At 41.2% G+C, this 22,067-nt stretch overlaps 1 protein-coding gene across 2 annotated transcripts in view; it reads left to right on the forward strand.

Moving 5' to 3' along the window:
* The first annotated feature begins 2,146 nt into the window (after nucleotides 1-2,146).
* The window catches only part of LOC137436937 (protein cornichon homolog 1), a 141,592-nt gene continuing 121,671 nt past the window's right edge, over nucleotides 2,147-22,067 (forward strand). Inside the window, exon 1 of one of the 2 annotated variants that reach the window (XM_068131175.2) lies at nucleotides 2,147-2,632. In XM_068131175.2, the coding sequence (XP_067987276.1) occupies nucleotides 2,552-2,632 (81 nt within the window). In that variant the 5' untranslated portion in view covers nucleotides 2,147-2,551. The remainder of the gene's footprint in view (nucleotides 2,633-22,067) is intronic. The other variant, XM_078787072.1, reaches the window with a different exon arrangement.

Raw genomic sequence — 22,067 nt, forward strand, 5'->3', positions numbered from 1 at the left:
CCTTTCCACAGATCTACCGACGTCTTTGTTCTCTAGTGTTGTCGTGCTTCCCTCTCTCCCCCTCTTGAGCCCGCTCCCTTCATTGTATGTCTTATGTGTCTGTGCATGTTTTGATGTTCAATGTGTTAGCTCTTCCACGAGCCTCGATTCTGTATACAAAACAAAACAAAACAATGGGATGTTGGAGAACCTGATATATCTAATAAGAAGACTGGACAAGTAAGAACAGAGTTTGGAGACGCAGAATTGTTTGTATTGGAAAAAGTGTCAGGAAGGGGTGCATTCTCTCCCCCTTAATTGTTCAATCTGTATCGGGAGTACATCAAGAGGAAATCAAACTGAGATGACATAAAGGTTTGTGTCAGGATTAGAAGAAGAGGTATCAACAACCGAAGCTATGTTGGATGGATGTGAACTAAAATAAAATCGGCTTGTTCTTGTCACCTTTCCAACTCATCCACTAAGTTTCATCCGAATCTGTCAACAACTTTTTGAGATATCTTGTTCACAGACAAACAGGTAGACAGACAAATAGACAAGGGTGAAAACATAATGTCCATCTACCTACGGTGGCGGAGGTAAAAGTTTGACGACCATTTACATTAGAAGCAATGAATGATAAAACAGAAATAGTTGTACTTTGGACACATCATGGAAGCGGAAAACAAAAGTCTGGAGATGTCCAACCATGCTGGACGAGTCGAGGGAAGAACAGGAAGAGGCAGACCTTGTATGAGCCTGATGGATGGGGTAAAGGATGTAACAAGCTGTCTCTTCCGGGGTTTCGAGGAGAAATACAGTATTTTTGGAGATGTTTGGAGAAATCTGATAATGAATGTCATCAGAAGTCGGACACAACTTGACGGAACAAGATTATTATTATTAATATTATTATTACTACCAACGGTACCCGCCCTATGGGCGGGGCTTCAATTGGGAAGCCCAAATGAAAAGGCAAAAAACCAGAAATTGAAGGCTTTTTTATTTTAAACGATTCATATAAACATCCATTGAATCATATCACATGCAAATCATCAAAATCTAAACAGTACATGGCGCCCATTTTGAAAAAAGATTGAATTCTGCAAAACGGAAGGGGCCACGACACGTCTTTCTCAGTCGCACGTTTATGTGTGAAGAGTGCGTGCCGAATCTGTAACACGGAAGCGGCCGCTACACCTGTTTCTCAGTCGCTTTGCACACGCTGCCGTGTTACTAAGGGGCCGCACGTTTATATAGGAAGAGTTCGTCAGGAGTCGATCTACTCTATCCTGGTACGTAGAATTTCAATAAAAGCCACATCACTGTTCATATCGGTAAATATTATTCCATCGTGTTTGGAAAAACTGGAAAATTGGAAAAATTGGAAAAATTGGAAAAACAATATAGCCTATTTTACTCCAGGGGGTCCCAGGATTACCCACCCAAAATATCGTTGCGATCTGTTCAGCCGTTTTTGCGGTACCTTCGAACCGACGAACAGAGAGACAGACGGACGGACGGACATTTGATGAATTATAGTAAGATTATTTCATATGGAGCCTGTGGTTGCTATAGTTGCACCATAGCTGGGAGCTCAAATGTGCTACTGATGCAGTGCCCCATATGTTTCCAGTAGGCTGGTTCTCATTTTTCTGACCTCAGAAGACGATTTGATGGAACAAGATAACTGGACAAGTGGTACTAATAACTCATTTCTTAATGATATTTTAGAGCCTCCAATTTACTCTCTTATGTCTCCCTATGCCCCATGCCTTCCACCTGTGTCCCCGCCATGCTTGCTACCTTTATTCCACCCCTTCTCGGTTACCTTTTCTCCCAGTCTTGATATCTGTACCAAAGAATCAGGATGTGATGTATTGGTCACCCCATTGGTGTTCGTTCCGATGTCGTCATCGATGGCGTTTTGAGGTTCCAGCGACAAATCAAAACGACCCTCTCCTCAGCAGTGGAGAAAATGAATTTGTCAAGAGATCATCGGTGTGGGATCGACATGATGAGCGGGTGTAGTGCCAGGTCGCAATGAGAATAACAATGCTAAAGAGTGCGTCACGCCTACGGTTCGGGAAAGGCGTGAAACATGCTCACTCGGAGGAGGACAACCCCTCTCCTCCACCCATACACACTCCCCTCTCCCTCCCACGTTCCTGGCACGCGGTGGCAGGACGCGCGCGCTGCTCCACTACCTGCTCTGCGCTCCCTGATCACCCAAGGGACATCCCAGCAGGGTCCGGCGAGGGCACGACTTCCATCAACCCTCGCAGATCATCTAAGATCGACGCTTGGGAAAGTGCACATTTTCTGGCGGTGCTGCTCGAAATAGCTCATGTTTTTGAACAGCCAACGAGTTCAAAATAGCTTTATCTTGGTGTTATTAGTATCTACTGAAAGTGGGAGGTCATACCGAGACTGATTGGTCGTTGACCGGACGACCTGTTGTTGTATATACTGTTAACACAAAGCAAGTGTGGATGCCATCGCCGCTTCGACCGCTGGCTGAACCCCCTTGGAGGCTTAGCTCCGGTGTCTGAACGACCAAATTCACTCTGGGATGGCGTTCAGCTTCGCCACGTTCTGCTTCATGCTGGCGCTGGTCCTCTGCTCGGCGCTCATATTCTTCGCTATTTGGCACGTGAGTTCTCCGGTCGGACAATGCGCATCCCGAGCATTTCACTCCGCCCGCCTCGTTTGGCAAGATCCATGATGTAGTCTCCGGCTAGGGATCCCCGTCGGTCACCGTAATCTCCGACTCGGTACGAGCGAACCTGGGCGCGCGACTCGGTACTAGCGAACCTGGGCGCGCGACTCGGTACGAGCGAACCTGGGCGCGCGACTCGGTACGAGCGAACCTGGGCGCGCGACTCGGCGAAGAGCGCGTGCAGCACGTGTCGGATCAACGCGCGCAGGTTTCTCTGGGGTTTCCTCCTCTTGTGACCAAAAGAGTCAGGATAGATGTCAGGAAAGACCGAAAGAGAGCTCCATCGTACGAAGCCGTCCGTTTTTGAGCCACAGGGAAAGAAAAATAAATTGCACAAAAAAGGTCGACACGACTAATGGTCGTTCGACATATTTCACCTGTGCCACGTCCTCCATGAAAATGAGCGGAACTTCAATGCCATAACAACGCGAGTCCATGCCAAATACAAAATGGTTAAGACTGATATGAGAGTTTTATTTAATTATACAACTGTCTCGGCTCATGGAGGAGCTAAACGACGAAGAACAGCAGGTTTACGGAACAACAAAGGGTATTTGGGGATAGGGGCGGTGAACATTCACAAGAAGGCGAGGAGGAATCACACAAAAATTAGTACCAGTAGCTTGGAGAGGAACAAAATGGGAATTAATCATTGTGTGTAGACTAGGGGAAGCGCACAAGGCAGTGGTGGGCAGTGCATTTGTAAGGCTGAAGTGAGCAGGCTTGAACAACGGACACAGGGAAAGGATTCCACAATCGGGAGAATAAAGCGGCGAATGAATGCATTCGATAGAATGGGGGCAGCAATGAGCCTAGACTTTGAGCGAGTAGACAGGTGAGAGTTTCTGGAGGAATGGTTGTGACCTGCCTGGAATGGCTTGGGCAGCACAGAGATAGGAGAGGGCAAGAGGAATTAGGCCATCTGTAAGCTTCTATAAAATAGAGCCAACCAACATGTCTCCGCTTTGGATTTAGGCTCTTTCCTTGAAATATCAATGGTGCACAAGGACCTTTTTTCGACTGCCTCATCAGGATCACCATCTCAGTGTGGCAAGCCATGCTCAGCTGAAGCCCTGTCTGAAAGCCCTGTACACAGCGCCCCTCGGTGCGGCTCACGAATGCCTTGGCTCACAAGAGATCGTTCATATGATTCATACGACGACTACAGATCTATTCATCCCACAAAAGGTTACGGCAGATAATAATGAGACCAAGGGGTTCCAGGGGCTGCATCTCTCTCAGTGGCTCTCCAGTGAAGTGGATTGTTCCATTATCAATCTTTGTGGAGAGGCAGTGTGAAAGTGGGTGACTTGCTGGCATTGAAGGTCATGTTCCAAGTAACTGACCTGCGGCTTATCTTTTCCACGTCTGATGAAAGGGATTCAGCAGCGGGCGGCCTGCTGTTTTTCCTTAGATTTCGACTGAAAATGTCTCTTTGCAAATTCGAAATCTGACACATAATTGTGACATTAATGAATATGCTGGATGGGAAAGGTTTTCTTTGCTAATTGGAAATTATCTGGAAACGTCGTGTTTACTTTGTACCTTGTAATAACATATATCCAAATACGGGATCGGTCAAGCTTTTCTGATCAAACAACGAATATCGGTATCGTGCCCTCTTTGCATTTCTTTATCAATTTGAAGCAAAGGCAGACGCTGTCAGAGGCCTTCTATTGAATGCGTACAAACCAGGGTGGAGAGAGAGAGAGAGGGATCAATTCAGAGAATTTAATTAGGAAAAATAAAGGAGGATGATTGAGGAGAGAAAGGAAGTAGGAAGGTGTGGAAAGAATTCAGAGAGAAGGGAACAAGAAGATGTCATGCAGAGCACGATACTTGCAAAATCCATCCCTCCCCTCCCCCCCCCCCAAAAAGGTGCCATGGATACATAAAATTGTCCATTTCATTAAGATTAACATTGATGATCTTAATCAAGGCTCGGGTCAATCAGATTAAAATTGATGATTTTTCAGATGAAAATCGATATTATAAGTTTGACCTTGAGTTGACCTTTGACCTTTTGCCCTCAAAAATAGTTGGTTTACCAATTCAGTGAAGCACTATGTAATTGCTGTTTAATTTTCCAGTCAATCGGATGAAAATTGATGATTTTAGAAGTTTGACCTATAGTTGACCTTTGACCTTAAAATAGTTGGTTTACCAAATTCAGTGAAGCACTATGTAATTGCTGTTTAATTTTTGAGTCAATGGGATGAAAATTGATTGTTCAGCTGAAAATTTATGATTTTGGAAGTTTGACCTTGTGTTGACCTTTGACCTTTTGACCTCAAAAATAGTTGTTTTCCTAATTCAGTGTGGCATTTTGTAATGGCTATTTAATCTTCAAGTCAATCAGATGAAAAATGGTGACTTTAGAAATTTGACCTGAAGATGACCTTTGACATTTCACCTCAAAATCAATAGGCTTCATCCTTATGACCAACTCTACCGTCTGGTGAATATTTGTGAAAATCGGTTTTTAAATGTGACCTGTAGACGATTGACAGACAAACAAACACACAAACAGACAGAATAACACAAAACCAAACAATATACTTGAGAAATCTTAGATTTTGCAAGTAATGAAGTTTGGGAGGAGGTAGGAGTAAAGGAATGGAAGGTAAGAGGCATATAGGGATAAGGTGCCCTAATTTGTTCCGCATATCCTTTTTTTGTCCAAGTATCCGTCTATTTTGTCCCTCAACCCTGCTGTGGGTGTGTCAACCCTGCCCCCCACCCCCCTCTCTCTCTGCTGTTACTTTTCTGTTACATCCTGATCCGAAATATGTATCTCCTTCACGAGCCTCGACTATGTATCCTGTACAAAAAAAACAAAAGTGGGGATGGCACAGGGATCAAGGTTCTGCATTTTGCATACATAATATATAAATAGGTGCTGAAACAATTTCCCCATAAGGATGTATGCATTTCCCATTGGATGCTGGTTCCTTCAACCTCACAATCCCATTGTAAGTGTTCAACATCATTTACCATTGTTCAGTATTGTCGCAACCAGTTTCGGCATTCCAGATAAAACCAGTTCAGCATTCCAGATAAAACCAGTTTCAGCAATCAAGGTAAAACCAGTTTCAGCAACCCAGGGAAAAAACAGTTTCAGCAATCAAGATAGAACCAGTTTCAGCATTTCAGGCAAAACTAGTTTCAGCAACCCAGGGATAAACCCAGTTTCAGAATTCAAGGTAAAACCAGTTTTAGAATTTCAGGCAAAACCAGTTTCAGCATTCCAGGTAAAACTAGTTTCAGCAACCCAGGGATAAAACCAGTTTCAGAATTCAAGGTAAAACCAGTTTTAGAATTTCAGGCAAAACCAGTTTCAGCATTCCAGGTAAAAACAGTTTCAGCAATCAAGATAGAACCAGTTTCAGCATTTCAGGTAAACCAGTTTCTGCATTCCAGGCAAAACTAGTTTCAGCAACCCAGGGATAAAACCAGTTTCAGAATTCAAGGTAAAACCAGTTTTAGAATTTCAGGCAAAACCAGTTTCAGCATTCCAGGTAAAAACAGTTTCAGCATTCCAAGTAAAACCAGTTTCAGCATTCCAGGTAAAACAAGTTTCAGAAACCCAGGGAAAATAGTTTCAGCATTCCAGATAAAACTAGTTTCAGCATTACAGGTAAAACTATTTTCAGCATTCCAGATAAAACCAGTTTCAGCATTTCAGATAAAACCAGTTTCAGTATTCCAGATAAAACCAGTTTCAGCATTGCAGGTAAAACTATTTTCAGCATTCCAGATAAAACTCGTTTCAGCATTACAGGTAAAGCTATTTTCAGCATTCCAGATAAAACCAGTTTCAGCATTCCAGATAAACTAGTTTCAGAATTCCAGATATAACCAGTTTCAGCATTCCAGATAAAAAATAGTTTCAGAATTCCAGATAAAACCAGTTTCAGCATTTCAGATAAAACCAGTTTCAGTATTCCAGATAAAACCAGTTTCAGCATTGCAGGTAAAACTATTTTCAGCATTCCAGATAAAACTCGTTTCAGCATTACAGGTAAAGCTATTTTCAGCATTCCAGATAAAACCAGTTTCAGCATTCCAGATAAACTAGTTTCAGAATTCCAGATATAACCAGTTTCAGCATTCCAGATAAAAAATAGTTTCAGAATTCCAGATAAAACCAGTTTCAGCATTTCAGATAAAACCAGTTTCAGTATTCCAGATAAAACCAGTTTCAGCATTATTTTCAGCATTCCAGATAAAACCAGTTTCAGCATTCCAGATAAAACCAGTTTCAGCATTCCAGATAAAACCAGTTTCAGCATTCCAGGTAAAACAAGTTTTAGAAACCCAAGGAAAAAAGAGCTTGAGCAATCAAGGCAAAATGAAAAGCTTTCAAGGAAATTTGAAGAATAATGTGCCATTGCAGCCTTGAGCAGGTTTGTTGAATTCATAACATTGATATAGTTTGTATGCCACGAATGAACACTCATCATAACGCTTGTTTTTCAGGTATATTACTGTGGCCTATGATGTTTCCATGTGCAAGTCAGTTTCAGTACTTGCACATTGAAACACCATTTCCATGTACCTGCTTCAACTCACACATCTTTATATTATTACGTCCACCACCGAAGGGTTTTTTGTTTTCTGTTTGTCTATGAGCGTTGATCGGTTATCTCAGATCAAACAGAGGTTATCTCAGAGCGGTTATGAGCGGATATCTCAGAAAGTTGTGGATGGATTTGGATGGAACTTTGTGGACAGGTTGGGTGTATGACAAGGACCAATTTATTTGATTTTGGTGAAAATCCGGTTCGATCTCCAGACAGTAGACTTTCTTAAATGATTCTTCAACATTGAAAGATAGGGCCAAAAACAATGTATAGCACGATATCTCAAAAAGTAATGTATGGATTCGGGCGAAACTTTGTGGATGAGTAGGTTAAGTGACACTAACAAGCTGATTTGATTTTGGTTCAGGTCTGGATGCAGACATTTTGTGTCCCACTGATGCAGACAGATCAGTGGGACACAAAATGTAAAATGTTCAGCCTGGTGCAGCTATGCTCTCTATTGAGTTCCGTTCTACTTACTCGTGAATTGTGCTTGCATTCTGAAAACATGAAAAACAAACTAAATGAAGACTGAGTGAGTGAACAGTTTGAGCATGACAATGAACATGGGCAGGAGAATTGGGAATGAGTGAACAGTTTGAGCATGACAATGAACATGGGCAGGAGAATTGGGAATGAGTGAACAGTTTGAACATGAGAATGAACATGGGCAGGAGAATTGGGAATGAGTGAACAGTTTGAGCATGACAATGAACATGGGCAGGAGAATTGGGAATGAGTGAACAGTTTGAACATGAGAATGAACATGGGCAGGAGAATTGGGAATGAGTCAACAGTTTGAGCATGACAATGAACATGGGCAGGAGAATTGGGAATGAGTGAACAGTTTGAGCATGACAATGAACATGGGCAGGAGAATTGGGAATGAGTGAACAGTTTGAACATGAGAATGAACATGGGCAGGAGAATTGGGAATGAGTGAACAGTTTGAACATGAGAATGAACATGGGCAGGAGAATTGGGAATGAGTGAACAGTTTGAACATGAGAATGAACATGGGCAGGAGAATTGCGAATGAGAGAACAGTTTGAGCATGACAATGAACATGGGCAGGAGAATTGGGAATGAGTGAACAGTTTGAACATGAGAATGAACATGGGCAGGAGAATTGGGAATGAGTGAACAGTTTGAACATGAGGATGACATGGGCAGGAGAATTGGGAATGAGAGAACAGTTTGAGCATGACAATGAACATGGGCAGGAGAATTGGGAATGAGTGAACAGTTTGAACATGAGGATGACATGGGCAGGAGAATTGGGAATGAGAGAACAGTTTGAGCATGACAATGAACATGGGCAGGAGAATTGGGAATGAGTGAACAGTTTGAACATGAGAATGAACATGGGCAGGAGAATTGCGAATGAGAGAACAGTTTGAGCATGACAATGAACATGGGCAGGAGAATTGGGAATGAGTGAACAGTTTGAACATGAGAATGAACATGGGCAGGAGAATTGGGAATGAGTGAACAGTTTGAGCATGAGAATGACATAGACAGGAGAATTGGGAATGAGTGAACAGTTTGAACATGAGAATGACATAGACAGGAGAATTGGGAATGAGTGAACAGTTTGAACATGAGAATGACATAGACAGGAGAATTGGGAATGAGTGAACAGTTTGAACATGAGAATGACATAGACAGGAGAATTGGGAATGAGTGAACAGTTTGAACATGAGAATGACATAGACAGGAGAATTGGGAATGAGTGAACAGTTTGAACATGAGAATGACATAGACAGGAGAATTGGGAATGAGTGAACAGTTTGAACATGAGAATGACATAGACAGGAGAATTGGGAATGAGTGAACAGTTTGAGCATGAGAATGACATAGACAGGAGAATTGGGAATGAGTGAACAGTTTGAACATGAGAATGACATAGACAGGAGAATTGGGAATGAGTGAACAGTTTGAACATGAGAATGAACATGGGCAGGAGAATTGCGAATGAGAGAACAGTTTGAGCATGACAATGAACATGGGCAGGAGAATTGGGAATGAGTGAACAGTTTGAACATGAGAATGAACATGGGCAGGAGAATTGGGAATGAGTGAACAGTTTGAGCATGAGAATGACATAGACAGGAGAATTGGGAATGAGTGAACAGTTTGAACATGAGAATGACATAGACAGGAGAATTGGGAATGACTGAACAGTTTGAACATGAGAATGACATGGGCAGGATAATTGGGAATGAGTGAACAGTTTGAACATGAGAATGAACATGGGCAGGAGAATTGGGAATGAGTGAACAGTTTGAACATGAGGATGACATGGGCAGGAGAATTGGGAATGAGTGAACAGTTTGAGCATGAGAATGAACATGGGCAGGAGAATTGGGAATGAGTGAACAGTTTGAACATGAGGATGACATGGGCAGGAGAATTGGGAATGAGTGAACAGTTTGAGCATGAGAATGAACATGGGCAGGAGAATTGGGAATGAGTGAACAGTTTGAACATGAGGATGACATGGGCAGGAGAATTGGGAATGAGTGAACAGTTTGAGCATGAGAATGAACATGGGCAGGAGAATTGGGAATGAGTGAACAGTTTGAGCATGAGAATGAACATGGGCAGGAGAATTGGGAATGAGTGAACAGTTTGAGCATGAGAATGAACATGGGCAGGAGAATTGGGAATGAGTGAACAGTTTGAGCATGAGAATGAACATGGGCAGGAGAATTGGGAATGAGTGAACAGTTTGAACATGAGAATGAACATGGGCAGGAGAATTGGGAATGAGTGAACAGTTTGAGCATGAGAATGAACATGGGCAGGCGGCCAAGCAGCAGCTCACCTGCTCCAGCTATGTACATACACACAAAAGGTGGATACTTTGAGACCTGGGAGGGCTTCGTTTCATATTCTGAAATCTGCATTTTGGAGATAATATCCAACAATACACACATACATACACATGTTGGATTATTCCGGTCAACATATCAGGCCTCACAGTTCAGGTCACCATACTAACATGGCCTTGTTTCATTCTAGCCTCCCATCATGGTTTATATCACAAGCTCCCTCTGCTCATTGGCTGCTGGGATGGTCAAGTGCATCAGGTGAACTCAGCCAACTAAAAAATGCTGATGTTTTCCATCTCTGCACAACACATTTGTAACAGTGATGAGTCTCGTGTGCAGATTCACCAAATACAAGCTTTCCTCAAATACGTCACTCACCTCATCGCTGGTCCTGATGGTGAAGGCTACCGGTGACGCATCGTGACACACACACACACACACACACACACACACACACACACACACACACACACAAACTTGGCAGTGACTCACCACATTTGATGTAGGCCTACATGACCAACATGCAAATGACTTAGCACGGCTATATGCACATCAGGATTGTATGATCTTCGTCTATGATCGTGTACAGTAGTTTATAAAACTATTTAAGATGAGGTTACGAAGGTTCATCGACATGACGGTTGTGTGAACGCTCCTGTAGTGTCTGGGAAAGGTGAAGGAATGGGTAGGGGGGGGGGGGGGGGGGGAGGGGAGGGCATGGGTTGACAATTCGCCACCATGCCTGAGGGCCTGGGCACCTGAAACACACAGGTGGTAAGTGGGTGCTGAGCAGAGTTAGTGGTGAGAGTGGTGGAGTGGTGTTATTTGACCTTCGTGGAGTTTCCACCATTACAGCTCTGTACCACAAGTGATAAGTTAATTAATATGACTAGCAACGGTACCTGCCCTACGGGCGGGTCTTCAATTGGGAGGCCAAAATGAAAAGGTAAAATATCAGAAATTGAAGGCTTTTTTTATTTTAAACGATTTATATAAACATCCGTTAAATCAAATCACACGCAAATCATCAAAATCTAAACAGTATTTGTAGAATTTCAATAAAAGCCACATCACTGTTCATATCGGTAAATATTATTCCATCGTGTTTGGAAAAACTGGAAAATTGGGGGAAAATTGGAAAAACAATATAGCCTATTTTACTCCAGGGGGTCCCAGGATTACCCACCCAAAATGTCGTTGCGATCGGTTCAGCCGTTTTTGCGGTACCTGGGAACAGACAGACAGACAGACATTTGGTGAATTATAGTAAGATAACATGAATGCCTTCCATGTATTTCATCTGCACTGTCTTTCATCATTTGTCCATGTGACGATTCATGTAACTACCATTTCCTTTTAAATTCAGGTGTCTCATTCAAAGCTCACTGCCAGCTCTGCTTCCAGTCTCTTCGCTCTGTCGGGATATATCATGATATCAGAATGCAGTACGTACAAATTATTCATATTTGGTATTCATATATGTTGCTGTTGCTCTACATTCCATGGGTAGGTGTTCTAGACCTTCCCTTTGAAGCCAAACTAATAGTATGTTGAAAGTATTGCAACAGGCTACTTGTTATTCCCAAAGAGTGCACAAACTGTGCTGGGAGATAATTATGAGTCCTGGGGTAGAGTATTTTTGAGGGTATGTACTGCTCTCTGTTTCGAACAGTATTACTAAGTAAGTACTCATTCCTTGCATAATTATATTGCATATATTAAGTTGGGGGAAATGCGGTATCATTCTCCGATATATATATATATATATATATATATATATATATATATATATATATATATATATTGTTGTGGATATGAGAATTGTGTTTTTTTTATTGTTGTAAAATATCACCCTCCTTCCTCCATTTGGTGTATAAAGGTCAAAGGTCATTCCCGTAGTTATTCCATATACAATCACGTAGCAAATCCTAGATTTCCTCCTTGTTCAGTAGTTATCTCCTTATTATGTGTATTAGATTAAGGCTTTGTCTTCCATTAATTAACACTCCATTGCACCGAATTCAAATAAGGTAGATTCCCTTCACATTCCCCCTTTGTCGTCAATTGCCAATTGCATTGGGCGGTTTTCTGCATTCGCCGCTGCTACCATGGGACCGTGTTTTTCGCTGCAAGACTCCATTGAGCACGAGGTCATCTCGGAGCGGAAGGTGGGAGGAGTCAGCCCAGCGCCAGGAACAAGGCGTGGCCTTGCCAACGCCTCCTCTGGGGGCGGGATCGGTGGACCCTCGCGGCCAATCAGGGCCGAGGCGAGCTCGCCGATGGGCATGTCCTGAAGGCCGGCGGCTTGATCGCCCCAGGCGCAATAAAAGCGCGCACGGAAGCCTTTGAGGGAGTCAGTCAGAGAGAGGGAGAGGTCGGCAGATGTTTGAGAGAAGAGACGCGCAAGAGTGGGAGAGAGAGATGCGGCAGAAGAGACCAGAGGCAGTACCACGAGCAGTACCAAGCAGCTTTGACTCCACCAAGCAGCGTTGACTCCACCAGGCAGCGTTGGCTCCACCAGGCAGCTTTGACTCCACCAGCGGAGCTCGAACAGCAGCAACAGCTTGAACCGGCGGAGCTCGTACCGCGGCAGCTCGCACGACCGCAGCTTGGGCGTTGACGGCAGTCCCGACCGTGGCCGCGGAGGAACGGAGCTGCTGCTCCCGGCCCGACCGTGACCCAGTTCCCGTGGACCTTCCTCTCCCTCCAGCTATCCACCTCCAGCATTCGTTCCTGCCATCATCCCCCGTGTAAGTGTGCTCGTAGTCTGTCTTTGTCTTGTCCTTGGGGTTAAGTAAGACTGTAATATATAAGCTAATATTTGCACTGTGTCTCCTTCCATTCTTTCTGTCTTTATTTTCTTATCTTTCCTCCTCCTTGGTTTCTTTTGGTTGTAAATAGTAGTAATAAATCATATTCGTATTTCCTACCTTTTTCCTTCTTCTTCTTCTTCTTCTTCTTCTTCATATCCGTTCGTCTTTGAGGTTTCCACATTGAATACCTGTGGCACGATTTGGCCAACGTTCAGGAATCGGGTCTAGTAATTGTTAATAGTTCGTGCCGCGGTTGCTAAAAACCGCTCGGCAATTAACATCTGTCCGCGATACGAACGGGGCTGTGCACCTGCCTTTCCGGAGGTAGCTGGGCAGTGTCAGGGACCCCGTCGGTCAGTCAGAGACGAGGGGATTAATCCCCCCTCGGTAAGGGGAACAGAGGCCGACGTTGGGTTCCGTAACAATATATATATATATACATAATCGGGAGATTGAATAAGATGCGGACGTAGCTTCAGGACTTCGATCTTTAATTCGACAAGCTTTCGACCAACAAAGGTCTTCGTCGGTATGTCCTAAGGGTATTTTTTTTGAAAATGTTTCCAATATATAATATATATTTTTGGAATTTTTTGGTGAATTTTTTTTTTTCAACTTCAATTGTTTATAAAATGTGATATCACGTATATTACAAATACATTTGTGCAAAATAATTGTTTGAATTATGATTGGTTTAAACCATGACAAAACGGCAACTCGGGTACAGTCATTTATCTACATATCTACACATCTGGGCAGTGTCTGTGTTGTCACTTAACGACTCCCTCAAACTTTTGTTTCCGTGGTTGTGAAGTGTTTTTAATAACGTTGTGGTGGTTTTGAATCATGTGGTGGTGAGGTATTTTGAATTATGTGGTGGTGAGTTGTTTTTAAATGACGTGGTGGTGAGGTGTTTTTAAATCACATAGTGGTGAGGTGTTTTTAAATCACATGGTGGTGAGGTGTTTTTAAATCACATGGTGGTGAGGTGTTTTGATTTACGTGGTGGTGAGGTATTTATAATTACGTGGTGGTGAGGTGTTTTAATTATGTGTTGGTGAGGTGTTTTGAATTAGTTGGTGATGAGGTGTTGTGAATTATGTGATGGTGAGGTGTTTTGAATTACTTGGTGGTGAGGTGTTTTTAAATGACGTGGTGGTGAGGTGTTTTTAATTTCGTGGCTGTGAGGTGCTTTTTTACATGTTTTATGGCTGTGAGGTGTTTTTAATTTTGTGGTGGTGAGGTGTTTTTATTACGTGGTTTATGGCTGTGAGGTGTTTTTATTTCGTGTTTTATGGCTGTGAGGTGTTTTTATTTCGTGTTTTATGGCTGTGAAGTGTTTTTATTACGTGGTGGTGAGGTATTTTTATTACGTGTTTTATGGCTGTGAGGTGTTTTTCTTTTGTGTTTGATGGCTGTGAGGTGTTTTTATTACGTGTTTTATGGCTGTGAAGTGTTTTTATTATGTGTTTTATGGCTGTGAGATGTTTTTATTTCGTGTTCTATGGCTGTGAGATGTTTTTAATTTCGTGGTGGTGAGGTGTTTTTATTACGTGTTTTATGGCTGTGAGGTGTTTTTCTTTTGTGTTTGATGGCTGTGAGGTGTTTTTATTACGTGTTTTATGGCTGTGAGGTGTTTTTCTTTTGTGTTTGATGGCTGTGAGGTGTTTTTATTACGTGTTTTATGGCTGTGAGATGTTTTTAATTTCGTGGTGGTGAGGTATTTTTATTACGTGTTTTATGGCTGTGAGGTGTTTTTCTTTTGTGTTTGATGGCTGTGAGGTGTTTTTATTACGTGTTTTATGGCTGTGAGGTGTTTTTCTTTTGTGTTTGATGGCTGTGAGGTGTTTTTATTACGTGTTTTATGGCTGTGAGGTGTTTTTATTATGTGTTTTATGGCTGTGAGATGTTTTTATTTCGTGTTCTATGGCTGTGAGATGTTTATAATTTCGTGGTGGTGAGGTGTTTTTATTACGTGTTTTATGGCTGTGAAGTGTTTTTAATTTCGTGGTGGTGAGGTATTTTTATTACGTGTTTTATGGCTGTGAGGTGTTTTTCTTTTGTGTTTGATGGCTGTGAGGTGTTTTTATTACGTGTTTTATGGCTGTGAAGTGTTTTTATTATGTGTTTTATGGCTGTGAGATGTTTTTATTTCGTGTTCTATGGCTGTGAGATGTTTTTAATTTCGTGGTGGTGAGGTATTTTTATTACGTGTTTTATGGCTGTGAGGTGTTTTTCTTTTGTGTTTGATGGCTGTGAGGTGTTTTTATTACGTGTTTTATGGCTGTGAGGTGTTTTTCTTTTGTGTTTGATGGCTGTGAGGTGTTTTTATTACGTGTTTTATGGCTGTGAGGTGTTTTTATTATGTGTTTTATGGCTGTGAGATGTTTTTATTTCGTGTTCTATGGCTGTGAGATGTTTTTAATTTCGTGGTGGTGAGGTATTTTTATGACGTGTTTTATGGCTGTGAGGTGTTTTTCTTTTGTGTTTGATGGCTGTGAGGTGTTTTTATTACGTGTTTTATGGCTGTGAAGTGTTTTTAATTTCGTGGTGGTGAGTTATTTTTATTACGTGTTTTATGGCTGTGAGGTGTTTTTATTTCGTGTTTTATGGCTGTGAGATGTTTATAATTTCGTGGTGGTGAGGTGTTTTTATTACGTATTTTATGGCTGTGAAGTGTTTTTAATTTCGTGGTGGTGAGGTGTTTTTATTACGTATTTTATGGCTGTGAAGTGTTTTTAATTTCGTGGTTGCAAGGTATTTTTATTACGTGTTTTATGGCTGTGAAGTGTTTTTAATTTCGTGGTTGCGAGGTATTTTTATTACGTGTTTTATGGCTGTGAGGTGTTTTTCTTTTGTGTTTGATGGCTGTGAGGTGTTTTTATTACGTGTTTTATGGCTGTGAGGTGTTTTTCTTTTGTGTTTGATGGCTGTGAGGTGTTTTTATTACGTGTTTTATGGCTGTGAGGTGTTTTTATTATGTGTTTTATGGCTGTGAGATGTTTTTATTTCGTGTTCTATGGCTGTGAGATGTTTTTAATTTCGTGGTGGTGAGGTATTTTTATGACGTGTTTTATGGCTGTGAGGTGTTTTTCTTTTGTGTTTGATGGCTGTGAGGTGTTTTTATTACGTGTTTTATGGCTGTGAAGTGTTTTTAATTTCGTGGTGGTGAGTTATTTTTATTACGTGTTTTATGGCTGTGAGGTGTTTTTATTTCGTGTTTTATGGCTGTGAGATGTTTATAATTTCGTGGTGGTGAGGTGTTTTTATTACGTATTTTATGGCTGTGAAGTGTTTTTAATTTCGTGGTGGTGAGGTGTTTTTATTACGTATTTTATGGCTGTGAAGTGTTTTTAATTTCGTGGTTGCAAGGTATTTTTATTACGTGTTTTATGGCTGTGAAGTGTTTTTAATTTCGTGGTTGCGAGGTATTTTTATTACGTGTTTTATGGCTGTGAGGTGTTTTTTTTATGTGTTTGATGGCTGTGAGGTGTTTTTAATTTCGTGGTGGTGAGGTGTTTTTAATTTTGTGGTGGTGAGGTGTTTTTATTTCGTGTTTTATGGCTGTGAGGTGTTTTAAATTACTTGGTGGTGAGTTGTTTTGAATTACTTGGTGGTGAGGTGTTTTGAATTACGTGGTGGTGAGGTGTAATCGTCCCAAACTTCCAGTCTGCACCTACCCCTCCCATATGTGTGTGCTGAGGGGTTCTTTCTTGAAAAAAACCATTCAACCTAAATATTCAACCTAAATTGCCTATAAAAATGTAATATCACAAACACAACAAATACATTTGTGCAAAGTAATTGTTTGTATTATGATTGCTGTAAATCATGACAACACAGCAACTCCGGTACAGTCATTATCCTCAGCTAAAATAAGCCCGTGCTTCAGTAACGACGCTTGGCTGTGAGGTGTTTGGCTGCGAGCGCAGCGAGCCGAGCCAAGCTAGTATAATATACCTTCAGCCTATGCTTAATAATTGTACCCTGCTCCCTCCCTATTCCATCTCCCGCCGCTGCATGACGTCATCGTCGGGCGCCAAAGGGGGCCCGGCGATGACGTGGGCCGAAAGGGAGTACTCTGTTTTCATTGAATTTCTTTGTTTCCTTGTTTATTTGTTTGCTTATTTACTTGTTTATCCGGCGATATCTCAGCTGAAATTTGGACACAATAGTGAGCATGTGCTTTGGCAAAAACGATGTTTTTTTTTTTTAAATAATCAATTAATTGATTACTTACTTAATTATTATCGATTTATAAAGTACTAGTCAGGTTCACTATGTCAATAAATTATATTTCGTTCAAAATCATGGTAGATTAGCAAACCTATACATTTTTGGAAAGGTTATAGCATAAGGAAACTAAAAATCAATGTTTACATTTGGAGAGATACCTGTATGGCGGCCATTTTGGCTTTTCAAAATGGCCACTGTAAAATACATATTTTGTTCTATTTCTGCCTCTAATTACCCTAAAAATTTTTTAAAATATACTAAACCTATATTTTCAGGGACAAGGAATCAAATGAAAGTATCAAATTAGTGCTATGGGGAATGGTAAGACACGAATCAAAGGTTTTGAATTGCAAAATACTGTCTTTATATTCGCGATAAGTTGCATAATCAAATACATGTTATCATTTTGTACAGGCAGTTAATAACATCAAAATGTGTCACAATAATTCATATCACCAAACATACACAGGCAGTCAGCAAAATCATATATACACATGCAGTCAGTATAACTTCACATCTACACAGGCAGTCAATGACAAAATATACACAGGCAGTCAATGGCATCAAACATACACGATTACAGAATATGCCATTTAGAGTTCGTCATCACTGTCCTGTGTGTCGTATCCGACAATATAGTCCGCATCGTTTTCACAGTCCGTTCCACACAAGCAAAGGTCGGTCAAATTGATTGGCAAATCGAATTGGTCGAATGGTCGATCGAATCGAATTCGATGAATCGAATCGAATCGATCGAATTGGTCGAATGGTCGATCAAAGCGATTGGTCGAATGGTCGAATTGGTCGAATCGAATTGGTCGGAATTGGCAAATGTAAACATTGATTTTCAGATTTTCCATGTAATAACGTTTCCAAAAATGTATAGGTTTGCTAATCTACCATGATTTTGAACGACAAAACATAGTGAACCTGACTATACTCTTGTTAATTTTTTTTTCTCAACTAGGCAATATACCAGGCACCTTTTGAGTTAGGAAGCTGATATTTGGACATGACAATGACTGAGTGATTTGGCTGTAAAGGATATTTTGATTTATTGATTAATAAGTTAATGGATTAATTATTTAATTATTTGATTAATGACTCAATTAATATATTTTCAAAAAGTTACAGATTTGGATGAAACGGTGGTGGTTTCAATATGCTGTTAGCCAATTGATTAAAAAATTAATTATTTTACGATTACTATTTATTTATTTAAATTATTAATCACTTCTTTATTTTCTTTCTCATCTGGGCAATATCTCAAGCACCTTTTGAGCTCGGAAGCTGATCTTTGGACACAAGAGAGACCAAGTGATTTGGCTATAAACGTTATTTTTCATTTATTGATTAATCAATCAATTAATTGATTAATTATTGATTAATCAATAAATTGATTGATTTTTTTTGATTAATTAATTATTTAATTAATTTTCAAAAAGTTAAAGATTCAGATATATGTCACCCCACACCTCTACCTTCCACAGATCTCCCGATGTCCCTGTTCTCTACTGTTGTTGTGCTTCCCTTTCTCTCCGCCTCTTGTCTCTCGCTCCCTTTGTTATATATTATATGTGTTAACTCTTATACGAGCCTCGATTCAGTATAGAAAAAAAAATCAAGATGAAACACTTGTGCTTTTGGTATGCTATTAGCCAAACTGATTAAGAAATTAATTATTTTACGATTATCATATATGTATTTTAATGATGCAATTAATCAATTAATGATTGTACACTGCCCCTTCCCAATTCCATCTCCACGTTCTGCACACCGGCAGTGCTGGGCACCAAAGGCGCCCAGGTAATGTCGCGCACTGGATGATATGTTATTAATTTATTTGGCATGGGGCGGTGTATTTTGAATGTGTCTGTACTTGTTTTCCTTCTTGTTTGTTTGTTTGTTTGTTTGTTTGTCCGGGCGATATCTCAGCCATCCTTTTAGCTAGGAAGCTGAAATTTGGACACTGATGAACAAGTGCTTTGCAAAAAAGGTTTGTTTTGTTTTTTGATGAATTAATTAATTACTTAATTATTATCTATCTATTAAGTATTAATTTAATTCCTTTCTCATCTGAGCAATATTTCAGGCACCTTTTGAGCTGGGAAGCTGATATTTGGACACGACAGTGACCAAGTGATTTGGCTATAATGGATATTTTTTGATTTATTGATGAATCAATTAATGGATTAATTATTTAATTTTCAAAAAGTTACAGATTCCGATGAAAGTGGTGGCATGCTATTGGCCAATAGAAGAGGAAATTAATTATTTTACGAATATTATTTATTTATTTTTATTACACAATTAATCAATCAATTATTGTACACAGCCCCCTCCCAATTCCATGTCCATATTCTGCACAGTGGCTGTGCTGGGCACCAAAGGCGCCACGGCGATGTTGCGTGCTGGAGGATATGTTATTTATTTATTTGACATTGGGGCGAGAGAGAAGAGGGAGGGTGAGGGAGAGAGAGAGATCATTCCGAAGTTGCAAATTGGCATTTGCAGTTTCGCCGCGTGTGCCACACACAAACCTTCCTTCCTTTTTTTCCATCACAAACGTTCCTGGATGTTCCCTGAATCCATCATTGTTGGTTTAATTGACATCTGTTAATTCATTCTCAAGTTATAGCACAACAGACAATCATGGCTCCTTTTATAATATAAAATCATAATTCTCATTCAAACTAAAACCAGTAAGAGGGTTGGGTTAGAAGGGTCATGGAGGTCGTAAAGATCATGGGTCAGGATGGGATGCACTGTCTGCTTGGATCTCTTGAGGGAAGAGTGGGGGGGAGGGGGGGGGCTTCTGGAAGGTTATTCCATAGACAGGAGAAGTGAGGAGCAAAGGACTTGAGGTATGCATTCAGCCTGGATTTTGTAAGTTTCGCCATAAGAGGATTACTGGAGGAATGAATTCCCCCTGGAGTTGCTGGGGAAGGTCAGGTGACTGAGAGAGTAGAGGGAGAAATATCATAGAAAATGTATTCAAAATCATAGAGACAACCTGCCTGCCTGCAATGTGAAAGCAACAGAGTGGTGCCTCGGTTTAGGAGAAGCCCACAGTTAGGGGCTTGATCGAGCGGAGTTGGGATGAGGTCTGGAGGAGGCCGTTTTTAAGAGTTGGTTCTTTGCTGAAAGTTTACTGCTCCTGCAGGCAGCACATTCAGGCTACTGTGCTTGTGAGTGTTCTTTTGGTCGGTGCACGCACCGATTAGCTTGTCTGAGATGAGTGTTCAGGGAAGGTGAGAGAGTTTTGTTTAAGTGTAGCAGAGGGACTGGCTGAGCAGACACTTTTGGCAGAGCAGGGATGTGTAGTATGGCCATTTGAGAAGTGGCCAAGCAGTGAACAGCCTAATTGTTATGATGCCCCAAATCCACCTTAAACAACTGACCCTAATGGAGAGAGTCACCGATGTGGACACATATGCAGTTATAGAAGATTGTGTAACATCCTTTGAGATGATATTAGTGTGACGAGTCGTCTGTTGTTCTAAGTACATCTGAGGCCAGAGCCGACTTTCCTAACTTTGAAGGTTATCTCCCGAAGCAAGCAGTGACCGTCTTTGACTTCCAACATCCTTCATCCTTCATAATCCCATCGTCTTTGTTTTATATTGGCCAAGGCGTCAACGTAGCTCATTACTTATTGGCTGCCAATCAAAGGTTTATGGCCAGGGTGCCGGCCCACAATGAACAGTCCTTACAAAAGGCACCGAAGAATCTTAGATGTCTCCCAGAGAATGCTAGCAGATGTGACGGGCAGCCTAAAAAGTGCACCATACGCATTCATGCAACACCTGCCTGATAGGTGAATGTTATGCAAAACAAATTTGGTTGATACATGTTCTAATTGCCACCTACTAGGTGTTTTACATGTTTTGGATGGCATTGACTTTTGACTAATTTTGACCAGATTTTATGCACATATACTACACATGCGTACAAATAAGTTGTGTTCATTTCAATCTGATATCTTGAAAAATTGCTGATGCTTGGCAATAATAAAATCACAAAACATCCCATTTGATTATAATGGGGAGAAATTGTTGCCATAGACATCGTTTTTTCTCTCCATGCCACGTGGGACTTTACTCTTTGCCACGTGGGACGTTTCGCTATACTACCAACCAAGATAAACAGAACCTTAAAAAGACAGACAAAAGTAATTAATAGGTTAATTATAATTTGCGCACCTTTAGTTTGGTACTGAGGCGGTTTGCCAATGGGGGGCTTTTTGGTTATGGCTGGTGACCCTCAAGTATTACTGCAGAAGGCCCTCAGACAGAAGGTCTTAGGGGGTCTAAGGATTCCCATGTGTTCTATAGGTTCTACAGGGTCTTAGAATTCTTAGGGGACTTATGGAGTCTTAGGGGTCTAAGGGGTCTTAACGGTTTAGGGTTATAAAGGGTCTATAGAGTCTTAGGAATCTTAAAGGTCTAAAAGGGTCTCAGGGTTATAAATGTTCTAAAGGGTCTTTGGAGTCTTATGGGTCTTATGGGTTTTATGTGTTTTGTGGGTTTTAGGTGTCTAGGAGGTCTTAGGGTTCTTAGGGTCTAAAGGGTGTTGGGGATCTTAAGGGTATTGAAGTATTGAGGATCTTAAGAGTCTTCGGGGTTTAAAGGGTGTTCGGGCTCTGGAACTCGCACGCATGGCCCCATCTATAATAATAAAAGGCAGTGTCCATCCGTCCGTCTGTCTGTCCGTCCGTCCGTCTGTCTGTCTCCTCCATAACTCCAAAACCATGAAACCTAGCGGCCCCAAACTTTGCTTGCATACACCTGGACCTCCAACAAATTGCAATGATGAAAACTGGGTGTTTGGGTGTGTTATAACACCCTTTTTGAAGATGATTAACGAGATGCTCATAAAAACCACCTTTAGAGGCCATTTTTCC

Source organism: Myxine glutinosa, chromosome 11 (genome assembly GCF_964187855.1).
Source record: "Myxine glutinosa chromosome 11, kmMyxGlut1.1, whole genome shotgun sequence".
NCBI lineage: Eukaryota > Metazoa > Chordata > Myxini > Myxiniformes > Myxinidae > Myxine > Myxine glutinosa.